Genomic DNA, 20,131 nt, shown 5'->3' with positions numbered 1-20,131 from the left:
ATAAATACTCAAAATCAGTATTTTCTTACAGGTTGCCAAATTCAGTTTTTTTCTAAAAAGTACTCAAATTCAGTTTTTCTTAACAAGTACTCAAATTCAGTATTACCTTTACAAGTAGTCAAATTCAGTATTTTGTTACACATTGTCAAATTCAGTATTTACACTCACGTAAGAAAACTGCATTGGTGACTAATTATAGTGAGTGAATGAGTTTAGTTTTATGCCGCACCTAGCAATATTCCAGCTGTATGGCGGGGTTTCAAATTCTGAGACAATTTCGCAACAAGAAACGCTGCAGTTTACTAAACAAATATACGTTAGCTTATATATAGTGTGGGTACAAGTGTTGGGAATTGGTTCTAATCTCGAAAATGATGATTGGTTAATCACAACCATCATCGAAAATAATTGGTTAGCGTCACTTATCAAATTTTCCTGGTTATGTTATCCTTTGGGTTTTTTTTGTTTTTTAATTGTTAGTTTTTTTTCCTTCAAATTTAACATATTTAAAAGACGACTAGTATGTTAGGTATGTCCTGGAGTCTTTAAGATAAATCCAATCATGACTTGGAACGAGCTTGAAGTGCTTATGAAATGTAACAGACAAAACCAACCTTGTGAAAAATATTGTTAATGCAACCAAGTGTTCCAAAACTGTTTGTGTTTGATTATGCGAAAACACGATCGATTGCTCAGTCGTCTAGTCACTGCGACCAATCTTAGATTATTGCAATTAATCGGACGACCACCTTTGGATACGGAGAGATTTAATTCAGAATCTACTATTAGTTTATAGTTGTTCCATTGAATTTAATAAACTATCAATGACATGAGTGAAAAGATGTTAAGAATATTAAGTACAGATCAGTCAGTTAGAAGTCACAAAACATGATGAAGTGTTCTTTTAATTAGGTCAGGAATTTTGACATTCTTAAGTATATACTCTTTGAAAAAAACGGACAAGGAGAAATAAAGTTGCCAAATTGCACATTTTAGTAACTGTAACAGTTGTATGATAACATTGACCGAACTGGGAACACGGTAGACAGTATGACAGTAGATGTTATGATCAAAGGAATTTGAAAGTTGACGTGTTGGGATCACCATTCCTTCATTTTATCACCCAATCAATGGCGATTTGAGGAAGTCTGTCTCACTCCTCTCGCAGCGCCAGACCAAGTTCAGTCAGTGTGTCATTCGTGACTCACTCGTTTTAATCCGGGAAATACCGAATAGCGACTCGTGCTCCTCTGGGAAGGGCGAGTGGTGACGAATGTCAATGTAGTCGGTTGCCTATGATGTTGATGTGTCGCTGACGTGTTCAAAGGTCTGGACTCACAACTGAATATGGTCATCGTATCCCAACTGCTCATTATGTCAATCACTGGATTGTGTGGACTCGAGTATGTACAGACCGCCATCACCTAGCTGGAATATTGCCGAGTGCGGCGTATTGATAATACATATAATTGTGTAATGCAACCACACAATTATATGTGAGTGAGTGAGTTTAGTTTTACGCGGCTTTTAGCAATATCACGCCAGGGGACACCAGAAATTGGCTTTACACATTGTTCCCACGTGGGGAATCGAACTCGGGTCTTCGGCGTGACGAGCGAACACTTTAACCATTAGGCTACCCAACCGCCCTTAATTTCTTTGAACAAAACCTACAGTACATATTGAATTATATGATATCCTTCGCTGTATTACCGGAAACTGCTCTACATATTAATTTTATCACCTGAGTATTTTCACGTGTACAGTTTTATTGAAATACTGCTTTCTATACGCAGTAGTTCCTTTGGAACATAATGGATTTTTTAACCTCGGAATAAACCAATCAACGACTTGCCATTTGTTGACATATCCCATTTAGGAGCTAGGCGGTATATATAGAGGAACACAGACCTGGTGAGTCAGTAGGAGCTTTGTATACTTCGCGTATGTGAGATCAGTAAAGTTTCTATAGCTTGGTCTCTCAAAATGAGACACCTCTTCTTTCTCGTCGCGGTGGCCATTGTCGACGTCATTATAGCTATAGACCACGGCGGCATGTCGAACAACGTAGACGTTGATGAAATTGACGCTCTGATATCGTCAGGGGAGGCACCTACAGGACAAGAAACAAGCGTGCAGTACAGGGAGGGGCAGGTGACAGATGCTGAAGACAGAGGAGGCAATGCTGGAGAAGAAAGGATGGGCAATCTCGGAGATGACGTTCACAGGAGGACAGGGAACACTGCACAAGAATGGATGAGCAATCTCCGAGATGACGTTAACAGGAGGACAGGGAACGTTGCACAAGAATGGATGAGCAATCTCGGAGATGACGTTAACAGGAAGACAGGGAACGCTGCACAAGAATGGATGTCCAAGATGAGTTAACAGCTCTCGGAGATGACGTTAACAGGAAGACAGGGAAAGCTGCACAAGAATGGATGAACAATGTCCAAGATGACGTTAACAGGAAGACAGGGAAAGCTGCACAAGAATGGATGAACAATGTCCGAGATGACGTTAACAGGAAGACAGGGAAAGCTGCACAAGAATGGATGAGCCATGTCCGAGATGACGTTAATAGGAGGACAGGGAAAGCTGCACAAGAATGGATGAGCCATGTCCGAGATGACGTTAACAGGAAGACAGGGAACGCTGCACAAGAATGGATGAGCAATCTCCGAGATGACGGTAATAGGAGGACAGGGAACGCTGCACAAGAATGGATGAACAATCTCAGTAAGGGTAAGGCCACAAATCATCGAAATGGCGTTAACAGGAGGACAGATAATACTGGAACAAAACGGACAGGTAATTCCACGCACGGTAAGGCCACACATGGTCGAAATCGCGTTAACAGGAGGAGAGGGAATGGTAGAAGAAATCAGCATTCCACACAGTTCAACAAGAATCCAAGGCAAGGTAATTATGATTTGTATCGTCTTCCTATCGGGGTAAGTTATCGGTACTGATTCTTGTTCGGTGTTTCCTGAAGGATAACAGGGTTTAATGTTGGAGAGGACATAATATGGAAAGCAGCGTGCATCTCAATGAGATCCAATCATGCCATCTTCCTTCTTCCTTGCTGTTTGTTTTTCAAATATACTATTTTGCTGGGAATTTAAGCTTAATGTGCTGATGAGATAATATTGGGTCCTTTAGTTCATTTCCTAATTCTACTGATTGACCCAACTAAACTTGAAACAAAATCGACCTGTGAACCAGACGCATCTTATTAACAGTTAAAAGACGACAAATAGCTTCAATTTTCAATTAGTCAACATTCAGCATGTATTATCTACTGTTCCCTTTCCAAACTTAGAATCGTCTTGTCCGAGGGATTTTGTGTACAACGCCAAGCTGAAGTTCTGTTTCAAAGTGATTTTTGAGAGATCCTCCACGTACAGTGCCAAGAAGAAATGTAAGCGGATGGTCAAGGGAGGTCGACTTGTCCAGCCGGACACAAGAGACAAACTGATGGAACTCACAAAAACTATCAGCAGCAAAAATCATGGTAAGTTTGTTTATTCTTATCGCCGCACTCACCAATAGTCCAGCTATATGGTGGCGGTTTGTAAATAATCGAGTCTGGACCAGACAACCCCGTGATCAGCAGCATGATCATCGATCAACGCAATTGGGAACCGATGACATATGTCAAAAAAGTTAGCAAGTCTGACCACCCGATCCCGTTAGTTGCCTCTTATGACAAGCATGGGTTGTCGAAGATCAATTCTAACCCGCATCTTCACGGGTGTCCATATTGTTACAGACACAGGAACACCCTGATAGAGACATTTCTGTCTGCACAGTGCTTGGCTTCCATCTCGCTCAGTAACAAGCATTTGTAACTATTCGTGTCATTCCGGCAAGCCGGATGCATTCGTGACCAACTCGTGTTATTCCGGGACAAGCTGAATTGCGATCTCCTTGGAGCATTCGTCACCACTCGCCCCTTTCCGTATCCTCCTATTCGGCTTATCCCGGAATAACACGGGTTGGTCACGAATGCCGGGTGGCGTCACGGAAAGAGGCGAGTAATTACGAATGAGTAACAAGAGGAGAATGTCGGGTACATATTTCATAATAATTTGTTTCCAGGGACTCGATCAAGCTTCGCCATCGGCTCCACCAAGAATAGGGGAAGAGACTACACGTGGATGGACGGCAGCCCAATGAAATACGCCAACTGGTGTCTTGGTTCCCCGAACAAGGGTAAAGCGTGTGTCACACTCACTTCTCAGCGACGGGGCAGCGACATGTGCATGGACGACGGCTGCTGCTATCATCGTGGAAAGTTCATCTGTGAAAAGCCCATCGCGTATTAGAAGCCACGGGTGCCCCAGATGTCTGAGGTCTCGTAGTTTGCTTTTGAAAGCGGCATTAAAGATATTAAACTCTCTATCCTGAAAAGTGTGTCTGTTTTTATACACAGGGCCCAGCGGGCACATCAACGTTGTTTCAACGTTGAGAATAGGTTGGTCCTCAACGTTAAAATTAGATTGAAAAAAGGTTGTATATGAAAGTTTGTTAGACGTGGATATCCGACGTGGAATCAACGTTGAAGTTTGACCTATTATCAACGTTGAATATGGGTTGTTCCGTGGTTGTGTATGGGAGTTTTTAGAAATCTAACGTAAACACATGAAAATTCAAACAAGATTACAATACTTTGTATCCCGCTTTCCTGTAAATAGACTCGCATTTCCACTTTAAACTACGCTAAAGTTGCACCAAACTCCTGCATCCAATTAAAATACCCCAAAAAGCTACCTGCAATAAACAGTGTTCAAACAGAAATTTGCAGTAAAAATATTAACCTGATAAAATACTTGGTTAAAATTCCACATTCACTATAATGTTCATTTAAGTTTCATGTCAGTTGGACGTATAATTCCAGTAAGAAGGGAAGAGTATTCCAAATTAAGAAAAACTATTTACTGTTGTGTTGTTATCTTGAAAATATGGAAATTGTCCCGAGGAGGCATTTTGTCTGAATTTCAGCTATTAGATAGACCCCCTGAGTAAACACAATGCAGTTACTTTAACCATGAAAGGATCCAAGATGACTAGGAACTATACCTGAAGACAGCACATAAAACAAGTCACTTTTTCATGAAATCTTTATTAACACACACACACACACACACACACAGAAATGTGGTTTAAAGCATAATGTAAAACATCACACATGACATAGTCTGTAGGTGATCTCTGTTGTGCTAATAACACAATATCATCTGCATATAGCATTAAACTGACATTTACGCCAAGTGCAATACCACAGTTCAGATCTTTCAACACAATTACAACTCCAAAAACACAATTATTTTAGCTCCTCTTCTTTCTGCCACTCCCAGCCTGGCGGTCAGGTAGATACTTCAGAAACGTTCCTAACTCTTTCTTGAAATTTGCTTTGGATGCATTCCCATCTCATTCACATTCACATTCTGAAATATTTGTATTTAGATACATGTATAATTTTATATGGAAGATATATTGTCTAGGTTCATTTCACTGCTGTAACTTGGCATGTGAACATATGTAACATGAGTATGAACAGCATACATACAACATATGAGGAAAAGTACTTTTACAGTGTAAACAATTTATATTTTTAACTAAAGGAATGGAAGTTTTCTTAAACATTTTCAAAGAAAATTCACAATTGCAAGTTGATTATTCAATTAGACTATGAATTATGATGAATTAGACGATGCTTTACTGTCATATATTATTTGCTATGGTCATGATGAAAATGCTGACAAAGAGCATTTGGTAATTAACATACCAGAGATGATTGAATCCAACCTTGTATTCTTAAAAGAAAACTTGCCGTTTGCCCATCAACATTCTTTCTTGACATCAAATTGTTTGACATTGTCCTGCAAAACAATGGAAGTTTGTTGTTATTCTGTCAGATTTAGTTTTCGTTAGAGATTCCCGGAAATGATTATTTCAAATTAAATAGGAGTTGTACTGATGTAGCAATTTTGCTCACAGGAATCATAAATTGTAACAAAAGGCATTTTTTTATTAAATGATGAGAAAACAAAGTGGGTGGTAATGAAAGAGCATTATCATCTTTCTCTTAAACATTGTGATGGATATACTGGCAAACAAGTGAAATGTTAACAAGCATTGTCACTAAGGTGACATAATCCCCCCGCAGCAAATTATGAAATCAAACTTAAAAAGTAATGAAAGTGAAGGTCGTAATTTAAGATGAAGTTAAATGTGAACAAAAACGTGACCAGTCAACCTCTTTTGATATCTTGTTCTGTAGTTGTTCAAACGCACAAATATTTACAAGACTCACTTTGACCTTGACATGAACGTCTTAGTGTATGAAATATGCAAAAATAGTAATAATTGCTTATTGAAAAACATTCCAGGGAAATCTTGAAAGTCCATGGAGAAAATCCAGTGAACTGTTCTTGAGAAATCTCGCTGACAATCTTAACATGCAGTTTAACATGCTGAAATCTTCAAAGTGTCCCTGTGATCTTGACAATTACGTGAAGGTCACCAAAATCGAAGGGACTTTGCACCTTCCCTCGATGAAGCTTGGTGTCAAATATGAAGAAAGTCCAGTGAATGGTTCTTGAGATATCTCGCTGACAATCTTTACATGCAGCTTAACATGCTGAAATATTCAAAGTGTCGCCGTGACTTTGAAAATTCAGTGAAGGTCACCAACATCGACTGAGCCCTGCGCCTTCCCTAGGTAGAGCTTGGTGTTGACTATGAAGAAAATCCAGTCAACGGTTCTTGAGATAGCTCCTTAACAAGCTTAACATGCTGGAATCTTCAAAGTGTCGCTGTGACCTTGAAATTTCCGCGAAGATCCCTCAAATTGACTGGGCCCTGCGCATTCCCTAGGTAAAGCTTGGTGTTGAATCTGAAGAAAATCCAAAGAACGGTTCTTGTGATAGCTGGCTGACAAGGGTAAAACGTTAAAGTCCCATTGTGACCTTGAAATGAAGATCAAGGTCACCAAACCTGACTTGGGCCTTTCTTATACTGTTTTGAACCTAGGTACCAAATATGAAAAGAATCTAGTCACCAGTTCTTAAGATATTCCAATTCGTACGTACGGACAGACGGACGGAGCCTAATACCATATCCCCCGCTTCGCGCTAAACGCGCGACAGGGGATAAAAACTTGTTACCTTAGCATTGCTCCTTTTATGTGATTCACAAAATTGATGCCACCCAATCTTCGAAGATGATATTTTTGCAAATTCCATTAAAAATAAATCTTATTTTTCATAATTAAATGTTCCTTACTAAGATACTTCTTTTATATGTAACATGTTAACCATTAAGATACATAAATCATCACATGCCTTCCAAACCAGTGTAAGAATGAAAGTCTATGGGTGCAGTTTTGTTAATTGTCCCATCAAAGAATCATTAGTGAAGTTACACATTTTGTAAATAAATAAAAGTTCAAATAAATTATATACAATTTCACCCTTCACAAAGACTTGCGCAAGACATTTTGATGTGAATTTTCGTTGCATGATCTGAGAAAGATTTCCTTTCGCCATTCTCCATCCCCCCTCCCCCCAAATAATATACATATGCTGACAGGGTTCAGAGCGTGCTCAATGCACAATTAACTGATAGATCTATTCACACGAACAAATGTTCGTAATAATGCATAATTTATGGCTAGGGGGTGATGATGATTTTTATGGAGAAGCAATGTGAATTACCTCCCCACCCACCCACCCCCAAGTGGTGCTAAAAGTGTTGCAAGAAAAATGGCCGCCGCTCTAAGTAGAGGTTCTCACCTGAAGTTTTCAAGCAATCAATACGACTTTAAAATATTGTTTGTCTATCACAGGGGCGTGTCACGCTTAAAAACAGCGTTAGAAAGACACATAGGTATGTAGACCTTACCCTAGTACTATATGCAGCAGCATATCAGCAGCTAGTTTGTCAGATCTAATCTTTATTTCTGCCACAGCTTTCTCCACATAACCTGGCGTCATAATTATTCATAAGATACATCACCTGGTCCTACTTAGAAAAACGTGTACGGCAACGTACGATTAATTATGTAAAAGGACGTCGTAAAACGAGCGTACGGTGTGGATGCAGTTCTGAGAGCGAAAACCAGAATGACCTCCAAAGATGCCAAAGTATGTTTGCGTAGCCAGATTGTTAAATAAATTACCATTGCATATTATCTGTTTGTGCAATTACAGCTAAAACAATTACTGCAGATAAAAAATACATAGGGGCATAGACGGAAAATATGAGCAAAAATCCACGTCGGTGTACAGAGTTGCTGATCCCACAGGAACTATGGAAAAATATCACTACGTCGCCCTCAAAGAGGCGGTGGGGTAGCCTAATGGTTAAAGCGTCCGCTCGTCACGCTGAAAACGTCACATGTGTACAATGTGTGAAGCCCATTTCTGGTGTCCCCAGACGTGATGTTGCTGAAATATTGCTATAAACGGCGTAAAACCATACTCACTCACGAGTGAGTTTAGTTATACGCCGCACTCAACAATATTCCAGCTATATTGCGGCGGTCTGTAAATAATCGAGTCTGGACCAGACAATCCAGTGATCAACAGCATGAGCATCGACACTCACTAGTACCTCAAAGGACCAATATAGGTAGTGTGGGACCTACACTCACCTCATATCCCTAGTTTGTTTGTTGAGTAACGCCGCACACAATATCCAATCTATATTCCGTCCGTTTGTAATTGGTGGGGCGGTGGGGTAGCCTAATGGTTAAAGCGTTGGCTCGTCACGCTGAAGATCCGGGTTCGAATCCCCACATGGGTACAATGAGTGAAGCCCATTTCTGGTGTCCCCCGCCGTGATGTTGCTGGAATATTGCTAAAAGCGGCGTAAAACCAAACTCAGTCAGTCAGTCAGTTGTAATTGGTCGAATCTGGACCAGACAATCCAGTGATTGATACCATGAGCATCGAACTACGTAATACGACTACATGCATCAACCACGTCAGTGAGTCTGAACACACCATTTTGTTTACTGACTGACTGACTGACTGAGTTTGGTTTTACGCCGCTTTTAGCAATATTCCAGCAACATCACGGCGGGGGACACCAGAAAAGGGCTTCACAAATTGTACCCATGTGGTGATTCGAACCCGGGTCTTCGGCGTGACGAGCCAACGCTTTAACCATTAGGCTACCCCACCGCCCCGATTGTGTTTACAACGCTGCACTCGGCGGTGTCCTCCCATTTGTGAGAACTCCCAGTTGTGAGACACATTAATTAATGGTTCAGTGCACATAGGTGGTGTTTCCACGTCCCTACAATGAAAGTGGGATCAGCCCAGTTGTTGAAGAGTACCCACAGGAGTCATTGATGAGTAGATTAATGAAATAGATTATCAAAGATTCTATTTACACAGAAGAAATAGACATTTTGGTTTAAACATATTTTATTAATATTTATGAAAATGAATTGGGACCGGTGAGCAAGCATTACTGCTTATGGAGGAAGTGACGTCATCGATATTGACTATTAGTCAAGGAGCTTATGGGATTCCGTGAAAGTTTTTTGATGAAAGCAAATCATATATTTTTTTGTGTTTATATGTTAAAGGAGTTTAAAAAAATGTTTGGTTCCAATCTGAATATTGATGCGAAAGCTATATTTAGCTCAAAATCCAAGATGGCCGCCAAAATGTAACCGGGAACCGAAAAAGTTGCAAAAACTCTGAACAAAACAATGGTTTTAATATCAAATACCATGCATATTTGGTTACGGAATATAATTCTCATATGCTGTAAGTCATCAGATCTTTTTAGTTTGATTTTAGTCTTAAATTTACATTAAAGTGTCATTTTTAGCTCTAAAATTTATAATGATGAATAAACCCCCCATTTCTTCACAAGGCATTTATTTTGTATAGAACTAATACAATATGAAAAAGGAATATACTTTTTACCCTGTTTATCAACTATAGAAGAGGTATTTACATGGAACTGCGATCCAGAAATATACTCTTCAAAAAAGGAAATGCACAGGCCATTTTTTAGAAGAATTTCTTGCTTTAGTTTAAAAGCTATTATTTCATGTAATCCCAATGGTAAAAAGGTGAAAATTCAAACGTCTATAGACAAAGCCTTTACTGTTGTGTTTCTGTTCTCTTGAGTCCACAAGATGGCGTCAAAGTCAGTTCTTTGTATGACCACCATTGGCAGCAATTACTGCTCGGCACCGTCTTGGCACAGACTGGATAAGTTGACGAAGTAACTATTATCATCATAGGCGACTTCAATTTCCAACAAGGATAACCATGACACTAAACGAATAATAATCATCTTGAAGTCCACAACTGTGTACAACTCGTGTCAGAGCCAAGCCACAGAGGTGGACACACTCTGGACTGGATAGTTACCCGTGCTTCAGACGCGTGTGTCAGTTGTGTACCTGTATAGGATCTACAGCTCTCTGACCATTTCCATATATTTGTGAGCTTGGACCTCTCAATACCAAGTCCAAATGTGAAGATTACTCGCTTTAGGAACATGCGCTCCCTGGATATGGATACTTTTAAAGACAATTGCTAAACTCAGACCTTATACTTGAGCCACCATCTGATGCTGAGAGTTCCGTTCTGCTATACAATAGAGTTCTATCTGAGCTGCTATATAGACAAACATGTACCAGTGAAGGACAGAGTCATACCAGTCACTAAAACATCTGCTTGGGACTTCACACCTGAAGTTCGACAAGCGAAAAGAGACAAGAGGAAAGCAGAACGCAGATGGAAAACAATATTTCCTGGAGATTCATCTCCAAATGTATATTTCAGCCAAAAATCACTCAACAACGGTCATTAGACAAATCAACATCTCAATTCTAAGATTGTGAAGCCAACGAGTCAAGTCCAAAGTTGCTGTTCAAACTTTTGTTCAGTATCTTGAGTAAACACTTTTAATCGACACTTCCGACATCTGATGACAATGAAGTAATAGCACAGACATTTCGGATTATTTCTACAAAAAGATCAAAGAACATTCATGACAAGATTTCGTCTTCTGCAGCTGTGGATGAAGCTGATATTCCTCCAAAAATGTTTGATGGCAAGCCTCTTACTCATATTGATAGTTTTACTGATATTTACCAACATTAGTGCTGATTATTAACTCTTTCTCATCTGGTTATGTCCCAAGTGTCAGCTCTAGTTAGGCCACATCTGAAGAAATCAAGCCTTGATTAGGAGGATCCAAAAAACTACAGGCCTGTTTCAAACTTAGCATTTATATCCAAACTCATTGAACGTGCAATCTCCAGTTGTCTCATGGGCCACCTGTCCTGGCATAACCTCTATGAGGTGTTCCTATCAGCCTGCAGAGCACACCACAGCACAGAGACGGCCCTGCTGAAGATCCCGAATGACCTACGATGTGATATTGACACAGGACAAGTGGCCCTGCTCACATTACTTGGCCTAAGCAGTGCCTTTGACACGACTGATCACCAGAGAGTCCTCAAAAGACTTGACACAGAACTTGGACTCAGCTTTATCCTGGCTGGCATCTCATCTACAGGACAGGACTCAAACCGTTGTTGGTGGTGAGTCTGTGTCAACCTCATCTAGGCTTGAGTGCGGAGTCCCTCAAGGATCCGTGCTTGGTCCAATCCTCTTCACCCTCTACACTGTTCCACTTGGTTCTGTTTAGCAAACCTTAATCTTGGCCACTTCTACGCAGATGACACGCAGCTGTGGAAGTTATTTCAACCAATCACAGAGTCAGCTATAGAGCGTCTCTCTGTCAGACATCAGACTTTTGCCAGAAGATATTCATGGATGTCATCAAATGCCTTGAAATTAAATTAAAAGAAAACAGAGTCCATTCTTTTGGGACAGGCTGGAAAACGCAAGTAGTGTGACATTACTAGTGTGTGTGTCTGTGGAGCAACCATTCCTCTTTCTTCCACTGTCAACGTTCTGGATGTTGTCATCGATCAAGATCCAAGTATGACAGAACACGTCAAGTATGTTACTAAAACTTGCTACTCCCATCTCCACAATATCAAAGGCCAGACCGTTCTTACCAAAGATGCCTCAAAAACTCTCTGCCTCAGCCTAGTCACATCTCGTTTGGACTACTGTAACAGCCTTTTGGCCGGATCTCCATTTTGTGTCACTGACCAACTCCAATGCATACAGAATTTAGCTGCTCGCATTACCTCCCAGATCACCAGAAAAAAGCACATCACACCAACTCTAAAGGACCTTCATTGGCTGTCCGTGAAACAAAGAATCTCCTTCAAACTATTCTGTCTCGCATACCAGTGCATGACTAACACGGCTCCAGTCTAACTCTCCTATTTTCTTCAGGCTTATGCACCATCTAGATCTCTCAGATCAGTGAATCAACACCTTCTTGTTATCCCCAAAGTCAAACAAGCTAAATATGGACACCGTGTCGTCTCCTATCCTGCTGATAAAAAAATATTTTCTCCCCACATTTATTTTTATACCTTTTTTTTCAAAGATTATAACCAATTTAGAAAGTTCGATCTGATTACTTGAAAATTATTTTTCTCCCCATCATTTCATTATATTCTTATCTATTTTCAAAGAACTCTTCTTTTAGAAGAAAAACTTCAAGCGTAATAATAAGAAATTGATCAATCATAATCTGATATTGACATACTACATTTTGAAATAAGGTCTGCTCCCTTACTGACAGTCTCACCAAACAAAAATAAACATCTCTTTTTTGTTTCATACATAACTGTTCTTTAATAACTTGATTTACATTGAGTTGATGAAATGAAGCAATCATATACTTACAAAATGCACAAAACCTACATCTGCTTAAATTCGTCTGCTAGCTGCCATTTTGAGAGAGGAGTTCATTATATATATTTTTAATTTAAAAATATATTTGGAAATTTCTTTAATAAATTATTTCATGAAATAAAGAAACACACTTGGATAAAGTTAATAACCTCAAACTTTAAATATTCAACTCTCCCATTTTGACCTTCTGACCTTTTAGCAACCTTTTCCACAACCACTTTGTACAGTGCTCAAAAGAACTATTTGCACCATATTTCAACTTGGAACCAAACTTTTTATTTAACTAGCATGTCTGACGAATACAAAAAACACAATGTCTTGCTTTCATCACAAAACTTCCACGGGACTTGAATCCTGTACCCATCCTACCAGACTATATTGCATAAATATAGTTTTAAGTATACATCAAATACAACTATTCTCTAAGTAGTCATAATTAGAGAGTTACACTTGTGTCAGTCTAACAAGCTATTGTAGGAATATAAATCAATCATGAGAAGGTTGTTGAGTTAATTTAAGTATTTTCCTGAGAAATTTGAAGCGTTGTGTCTTGATGACATAATCGTGGACAGATTCAACTATTTTCTGGTTGACACAAGGAGTAAATTCTTTGTTTCCGTTCAAAATGGTATCCAGGTTATAACGTGTGGTGCCGGGTAAAAGGGAATTGGCATAAGAGGCAGTTTGACTGTAAACTTGTATTTCAGAGTTATTTCTTAAACTATATCTTGTAGTTTCGGAGAAGGATGTAAATCTGAGTAGGTAAATTAATTTCTCTTTCAAATGATCACGAAGTTACCTACACAAAGTGTATGTTAATCAGTCCAGAGCTACAGATAACATTTAGGGTCGTTGAGTTATGTACTCCCTTGTGTTCATGTCAACTGGGTATCCTAATTCTCATTTGAGTAACGAAATAAATTGTACTCACCTCAATCAAACTCATTTGGGTATTGTGCCAATTTCCATTAATTTTAAAAATATAATACATGTATAGTTTAAATGTTAGTGTTTGTGATTTACCTTTGATCTGTAATATGAGAAACGATAAAAAAGACTGCAGGTTGTCAAGTTCATGTCCTAAAATAGAACCTCTCAATATACGTCAGTTATTTTATCTATCCACCGGTACGCAAGCTAAGATTTGACATTTTTGTGTGTACGCATGTAGGATCACATTTATTGAGTATTTACAAAACTTCAAGCGTACTTGTACGCAATAGACTTAATAGGAATTGGGTTTTCACATAAATGTTTGCGTAATTTACGCAGATACGCAGCTTATCTGTACCTCTGTAATCAATTTATCTTATAAAGTTTCATTAAGACTTCCACAAGATTCAGTTACATAGCAAATCAGTAATTAGCTTAGGTTAATCCATTCTATCAGACAGGCTAGTATGGTGTGTTTTCTTTGTTAATTACCTACTCCACTGTCTCATAACTGGGAGTCTCACAATTGGGAATTCTCACAAATGGGAGTAGACCGCACTCGGCAATATTCTACGCTTCACACGTTGTAGTTTGTACCAATGTGGGGAATCGAACCCGGAACTTCGGTGTAAGGAGCGAGTGCTTTTACCACTAAGTTACCCCAACACCCCTTATACTGAGGGTGAATTTGTCTTCACAAAATCGAACCTGTAACCCCCTACATTAATCTTTCTACAAGCATCTTCACTACCCATGTTTCTGCATTCGGAACTGGTCTTTCTAATCCGTTTTAGAGATCATATAGATACGGAAATCAACATGTTCGCTTTGAATGTTTCGCTCATTCGTAGTCGAAATGTGAAGCCCATTTCTGGAATATTGCTAAAAGTGGTGTAAAACTAAACTCACTCACTCACCCAATACCCACCCACTCCGCTCCACTCACTCACTCACTCACTCACTGAAATATAGAAGCCTTGGCTGATGACAAATGTACCCTGACATGGCTGATTAGGAATTCCACATGGTGCGACCCTCCGTGGGTGTATCTTGAGATCTATCTCATGGAATTATAACACTGAGTTTCAGTGACACACTGCATGCCTTTTCCTGTACATGTAATGGTCTTTAAGGTTAATGGTTTATACCAAGATCATTATATTTGCCATTATGCTGAGGAAAAAGGCAATACAAAAGAAGAAACAAATAAGGAATTGCGTAAACACATGAAAGAAAACAGTATACTCACGTAGAGGCCTCACATCACAGCTGACTGGATTCCCGTGATATGGTAATATAATAAAATATTGTTTGTCTATCACAGGGGGCGTGTCACGCTTAAAAACAGCGTTAGAAAGACACATAGGTATGTAGACCTTACTCCTAGTACTAGATGCAAGCAGCATATCAGCATCTAGTTTGTCAGATCTAATCTTTATTTCTGCCACAGCTTTCTCCACATAACCTGGCGTCAAAATTATTCATAAGATACATCACCTGGTCCTACTTAGAAAAACGTGTACGGCAACGTACGATTAATTATGTAAAGGACGTCGTAAAACGAGCGTCCGGTGTGGATGCAGTTCTGAGAGCGAAACCAGAATGACCTCCAAAGATGCCAAAGTATGTTAGCGTAGCCAGATTGTTAAATAAATTACCATTGCATATTATCTGTTTTGTGTAACTACAGCTAAAGCAATTACTGCAGATACGAAAATCCATAGGGGCATAGACGGATAATATGAGCAAAATCCCACGTCGGTGTACAGAGTCGCTGATCCCACAGGAACTATGGAAAAATATCACTACGTCGCCCTCAAAGAGGCGGTGGGGTAACCTAATGGTTAAAGCGTCCGCTCGTCACGCTGAAAACGTCACATGGGTACAATGTGTGAAGCCCATTTCTGGTGTCGTGACGATGTTGCTGGAATATTGCCATAAACGGCGTAAACCTTTCTCACTGACAAGTAAGTGAGTGAGTGAGTTTAGTTTTACGCCGCACTCAGCAATATCCCAGCTATACGGCGGCGGTCTGTAAATAATCGAGTCTGGACCAGACAATCCAGTGATCAACAGCATGAGCATCGACACTCACTAGTACCTCAAAGGACCAATATAGGTAGTGTGGGACCTACACTAACCCAATATCCCTAGTTTGTTTGTTGAGTAACGCCGCACACAATATCCCATCTATATTCCGTCCGTTTGTAATTGGTCGAGTCTGGACCAGAGCAATCCAGTGATTGATACCATGAGCAGCGATCTACGCAATACGACTGCATTCATAAACCAAGTCAGCGAGTCTGAACACACGATTTTGTTTATAACGCCGCACTCGGCAATATTCTGGGCTTCACACGTTGTACCCATGTGGGGAATCGAACCGGGTCTTCGGTGTAAGGAGCGAGCGCTTTTACCACTAAGTTACCCCAACACCCCCTTACACTGAGGGTGAATTTGTCTTCACAAAATCGAACCTGTAACCCTCTACATTAATCTTTATACAAGCATCTCCACTACCTATATTAAAGCGTTCGCTCGTCACGCCGAAGACCCGGGTTCGAGTCCACACAATGGTTACAATGTGTGAAGCACATTTCTGGTGTCCACAGCCCTAATATTGCTGGAATATTGCTATGAACAGAGTAAAACCATACACACTCCCTCACTCACTCACACACACTCACCTACTACCCATAATCGGAATATGACGCTGTTAAGTTACATTTCTCGACTTGATGGTGGATATGTAATATAGTACGTGGCACATTTTATATATATAAACATCTCCAACATTATGATGTGGACATGTTTTGCATTCGGAACTGGTCTTTCTAATGCGTTTTAGAGATCATGGAGATACGGAAATCAACAGAAAGAAGGTACTTACTGCTTGGCAGTAGGAGAGAAATCAATGTAATATGCTTGAGTGGAGTATCCTTCCATGATATTGCTGGAATTCTCTCTCTCTCTCTCTCTCTCTCTCTCTCTCTCTCTCTCTCTCTCTCTCTCTCTCTCTCTCTCTCTCTCTCTCACTCACTCACTCACTCTCTCACTCACTCACTCACTCACTCACTCACTCTGAAATATAGAAGCCTTGGCTGATGAGAAATGTGCCCTGACATGGCTGATTAGAATTTCACATGGTGCGACCCTCCGTGGGTGTATCTTGAGATCTATCTCATGGAATTATAACACTGAGTTTCAGTGACACACTGCATGCCTTTTCCTGTACATGTAATGGTCTTTAAGGTTAATGGTTTATACCAAGATCATTATATTTGCCATTATGCTGAGGAAAAAGGCAATACAAAAGAAGAAACAAATAAGGAATTGCGTAAACACATGAAAGAAAACAGTATACTCACGTAGAGGCCTCACATCACAGCTGACTGGATTCCCGTGATATGGTAATATAATAAAAGACTTTACGATTCTGTAGCAGGTGATTATTTCTTACACCCTACCACACTTCAAATGAAAGTAACTGACTGTGTTCTTGACATTAGTGGGTTGCATCAAATTTTATTGTAATAAAATCATTTTGAATTTAATTAATTAAATTAATTAATTTAATTTCACTTACTGCCAGCAGGCATAAATCCTCAGCTCCAGCAACAGCAGACCAGAAAATGCAATATGAACGTTCATTTTATTCCTTCGAACTTATGGGACTCACTTGTCACTGACGACCCGCGTGGGATTACAATTTGACATCCCTGATGTTGGCCTGGAGCATTTTGAATTTTCTTACGGTTCTGGCCCCGATTTCTCGAAACAAACTTAAGTTTTTACTCAAATTTCAAACTGAGTTGGGCAATTTGAAACAGCTGAATTTTTAACTCAACTGCATGTTTTAAATAAAAAAGCCCATACAACTTAAGTAATCTATCCACCAAACTCTAATCGTCTACTATGTTTGAGTTTAATATCGATTTTAGTTTATACTGGGAAATGCATTTTCTCAAATTTGAGTAAAAACTCTAACTTAAGTCGAAACTAGGACTTAAGTTTGTTTCCAGAAATCGGGGCCTGATCCCTTTTCTCTACATGAGCTTTCTAAGTATCCGATGTATGTTATTTTTTTATGTATGTTTATAATCAAATTTCTGGCTTTTCGACTGAATAACGGGAACCAACTAAATCATTACAACTAAAAATCATCTCCACGGAATCAAATTTCTCAATTAAATGAAATTGTTTCTGTCACTCTCAATGTGAGCTGTTCTTTGAATGGGACCGCCTCCGTGGTGTACTGGTTAGAGCGTCCGCCCGGAGAGCGGAAGGTCGCAGGTTCGATCCCCGACCTCGTCATACCAAAAGCCGTTAAAAAATGGTACTTGTTGGTCCCTGCCTGGCGCTCGGCATTAATGGGTACAACAAGGACTGGTCGACTCGGAGTCAGTATCATGTGTCTGAGTGGGGTATTCATGCGTCACTGCGGCATGGTATCTCAGTGGGCTAGCGCTATAAAACCAGCATAAGTCTGGACTAGTACAAGCAGCCGCATATACACATACACACGCATGCACGTCGTCATATGAGCGAAATATTCTCAAGCACGACGTAAAACCCAATTTGACCTCACCTCACCTCTTTGAATGGCATTATCCGTTGCGGGTATGCTGTTGTTCGAACACTGGGGAGGTACAGGTGATGACTTCAGAACCCATTTCTAATGGAAGACGAATAGTTCAAGGCGCTTGGTTGACACATCATCGTATCCCAGTGTCGTAGATCGATGCTCATGCTGCTGATCACTGTATTGTCAGGTCTGGACTCGATTATTTACAGACCGCCGTCATATGCTGGAATACTGCTGAGTGTGGCGCAAAACATCAAACTGATAAAAGGGTCATATTTTTAACATAACTGGCATCACATTAGCGTTTTGGCAGTCGTGCTGAATGTTTAATCAGTTTATCTCTTGGATGCGCGTCTCACCAAAACAGGCATTTTTCCTGCTTCTCATCTCATGATACGAGAATTCACCCAAACGTAAAGTAAATCGCCTCCATAAGTTTAGATATAGGAAGATCAACATGTTGCGAACCTGTATATTACGGTTTGAGTTAATATAGTGTATCACCATGTGAGTGAGTTCAGTTTTACGCCGCTTATAGCAATATTCCAGCAATATATCACGGCGGGGGGACACCAGAAATGGGCTTCACACATTGTATCCATGTGGGGAATCGAACCCAGGTCTTCGTCAGGGTCTGACGAGCGGACGCTTTAACCACTAGGCTATAGCCCACCACCCCGTATCCACATGAGACCGTCGCACCATGTGCTAAGAAAATAGTCCATACCATTTGTCTTCATAACAATCTTATCATAGACTAACGTTTAGTCTATGAATATACATAATCTTGATAGTAACAAACCCATTTAAATTGAAAAGGAGCTCCAGTGAGATGGGAATTTCAGTACCTGAGGAAATCTAGATTGCTTCATTTAGGGCTTTAGCAGTGCAGGGTGGGCTAGGCAGTAGGGGAAATAATGTGATTCAAGGAATGTGAGACAGATCGGTCTTGCTACAGTGATCTTCATGGAGTAGAATCAGTCTAAGAGAGGCAACTCTGGACAGCTAATAGAGACCCAACGCTTTCTCAGCCACTCAATAATAAATTAAAGTTCAGGCAACTCACGTCTTGAATTCTTAAATAACCTAGACGCTTGGCCTTAGAAGTGATAAACGGGCAATATGTTATGTTTATTAGTGCTGTAACGATGCATCAAGCTATCGATGGAATGCAATTGTAGAGTCTCCGATAGCAATTCATCGATGGTAGAAACGAAAAACTATCGATTTTAATTAAACGAAAAAACGCTCGCACGCACGCACACACACACACACCCCTGGTCCGCAATCGTGTGACTATTGATAGCTTAGTAATTGACTTCCGAGTTGATAAATACGCTGTGCAAAATACAGTGGTTTTTGTTTTTTGGTTTTTGTTATTGTTTGGGTGCAGACTTGCAGCTTCATTGAGTTTATGTTTCAACTGTTTACTTGATCTGGGTTTCAAGTTTCTTGTCAGTAATTAAAAGAGATTGAAACTATATATTTCAGTTTGTTTTTATATCGTATACTACCCATCAAAAGTGTAGACTTACTAGCGTAAATGTAGCCACTTACTTCAGTCTACTGCCCTAAACCAGATTTTGAAAAGTATTCCATACCATATTTACACATGAACTGATGTATTGTAAAACAAATTCGTAACGTTGAAAAGATTATTGTCATGAGTTCAATAAATGATGAAACTCAGTGAAAATTGATGAATTCTTAAGAAAACTTTACACCAAAACGCAGCTGTTCACATGCACGATATTTGCACATGTTTTTCAGCAATTTGATGCATGATCCTCGTGCA

General features: G+C 39.8%; 1 protein-coding gene across 1 annotated transcript; it reads left to right on the top strand.

The window, feature by feature from the left end:
* The first annotated feature begins 2,441 nt into the window (after nt 1-2,441).
* LOC124252759 (macrophage mannose receptor 1-like) lies at nt 2,442-4,396 on the top strand. The gene is made up of 3 exons (XM_046686411.1): nt 2,442-2,745; nt 3,323-3,514; nt 4,102-4,396. Exons 1-3 carry the CDS (start codon nt 2,442-2,444, stop codon nt 4,326-4,328), a joined length of 723 nt encoding a protein of 240 aa, XP_046542367.1. The 3' UTR covers nt 4,329-4,396.
* The last annotated feature ends 15,735 nt before the right edge of the window (nt 4,397-20,131 follow it).

This window comes from Haliotis rubra, unplaced genomic scaffold, assembly GCF_003918875.1.
Source record: "Haliotis rubra isolate DU_JTF1 unplaced genomic scaffold, ASM391887v1 Scf523, whole genome shotgun sequence".
Taxonomy (NCBI): Eukaryota; Metazoa; Mollusca; class Gastropoda; order Lepetellida; family Haliotidae; genus Haliotis; species Haliotis rubra.
Note: the sequence above shows the minus strand (reverse complement) of the source record. Positions and strands in the feature narration are given on the sequence as shown.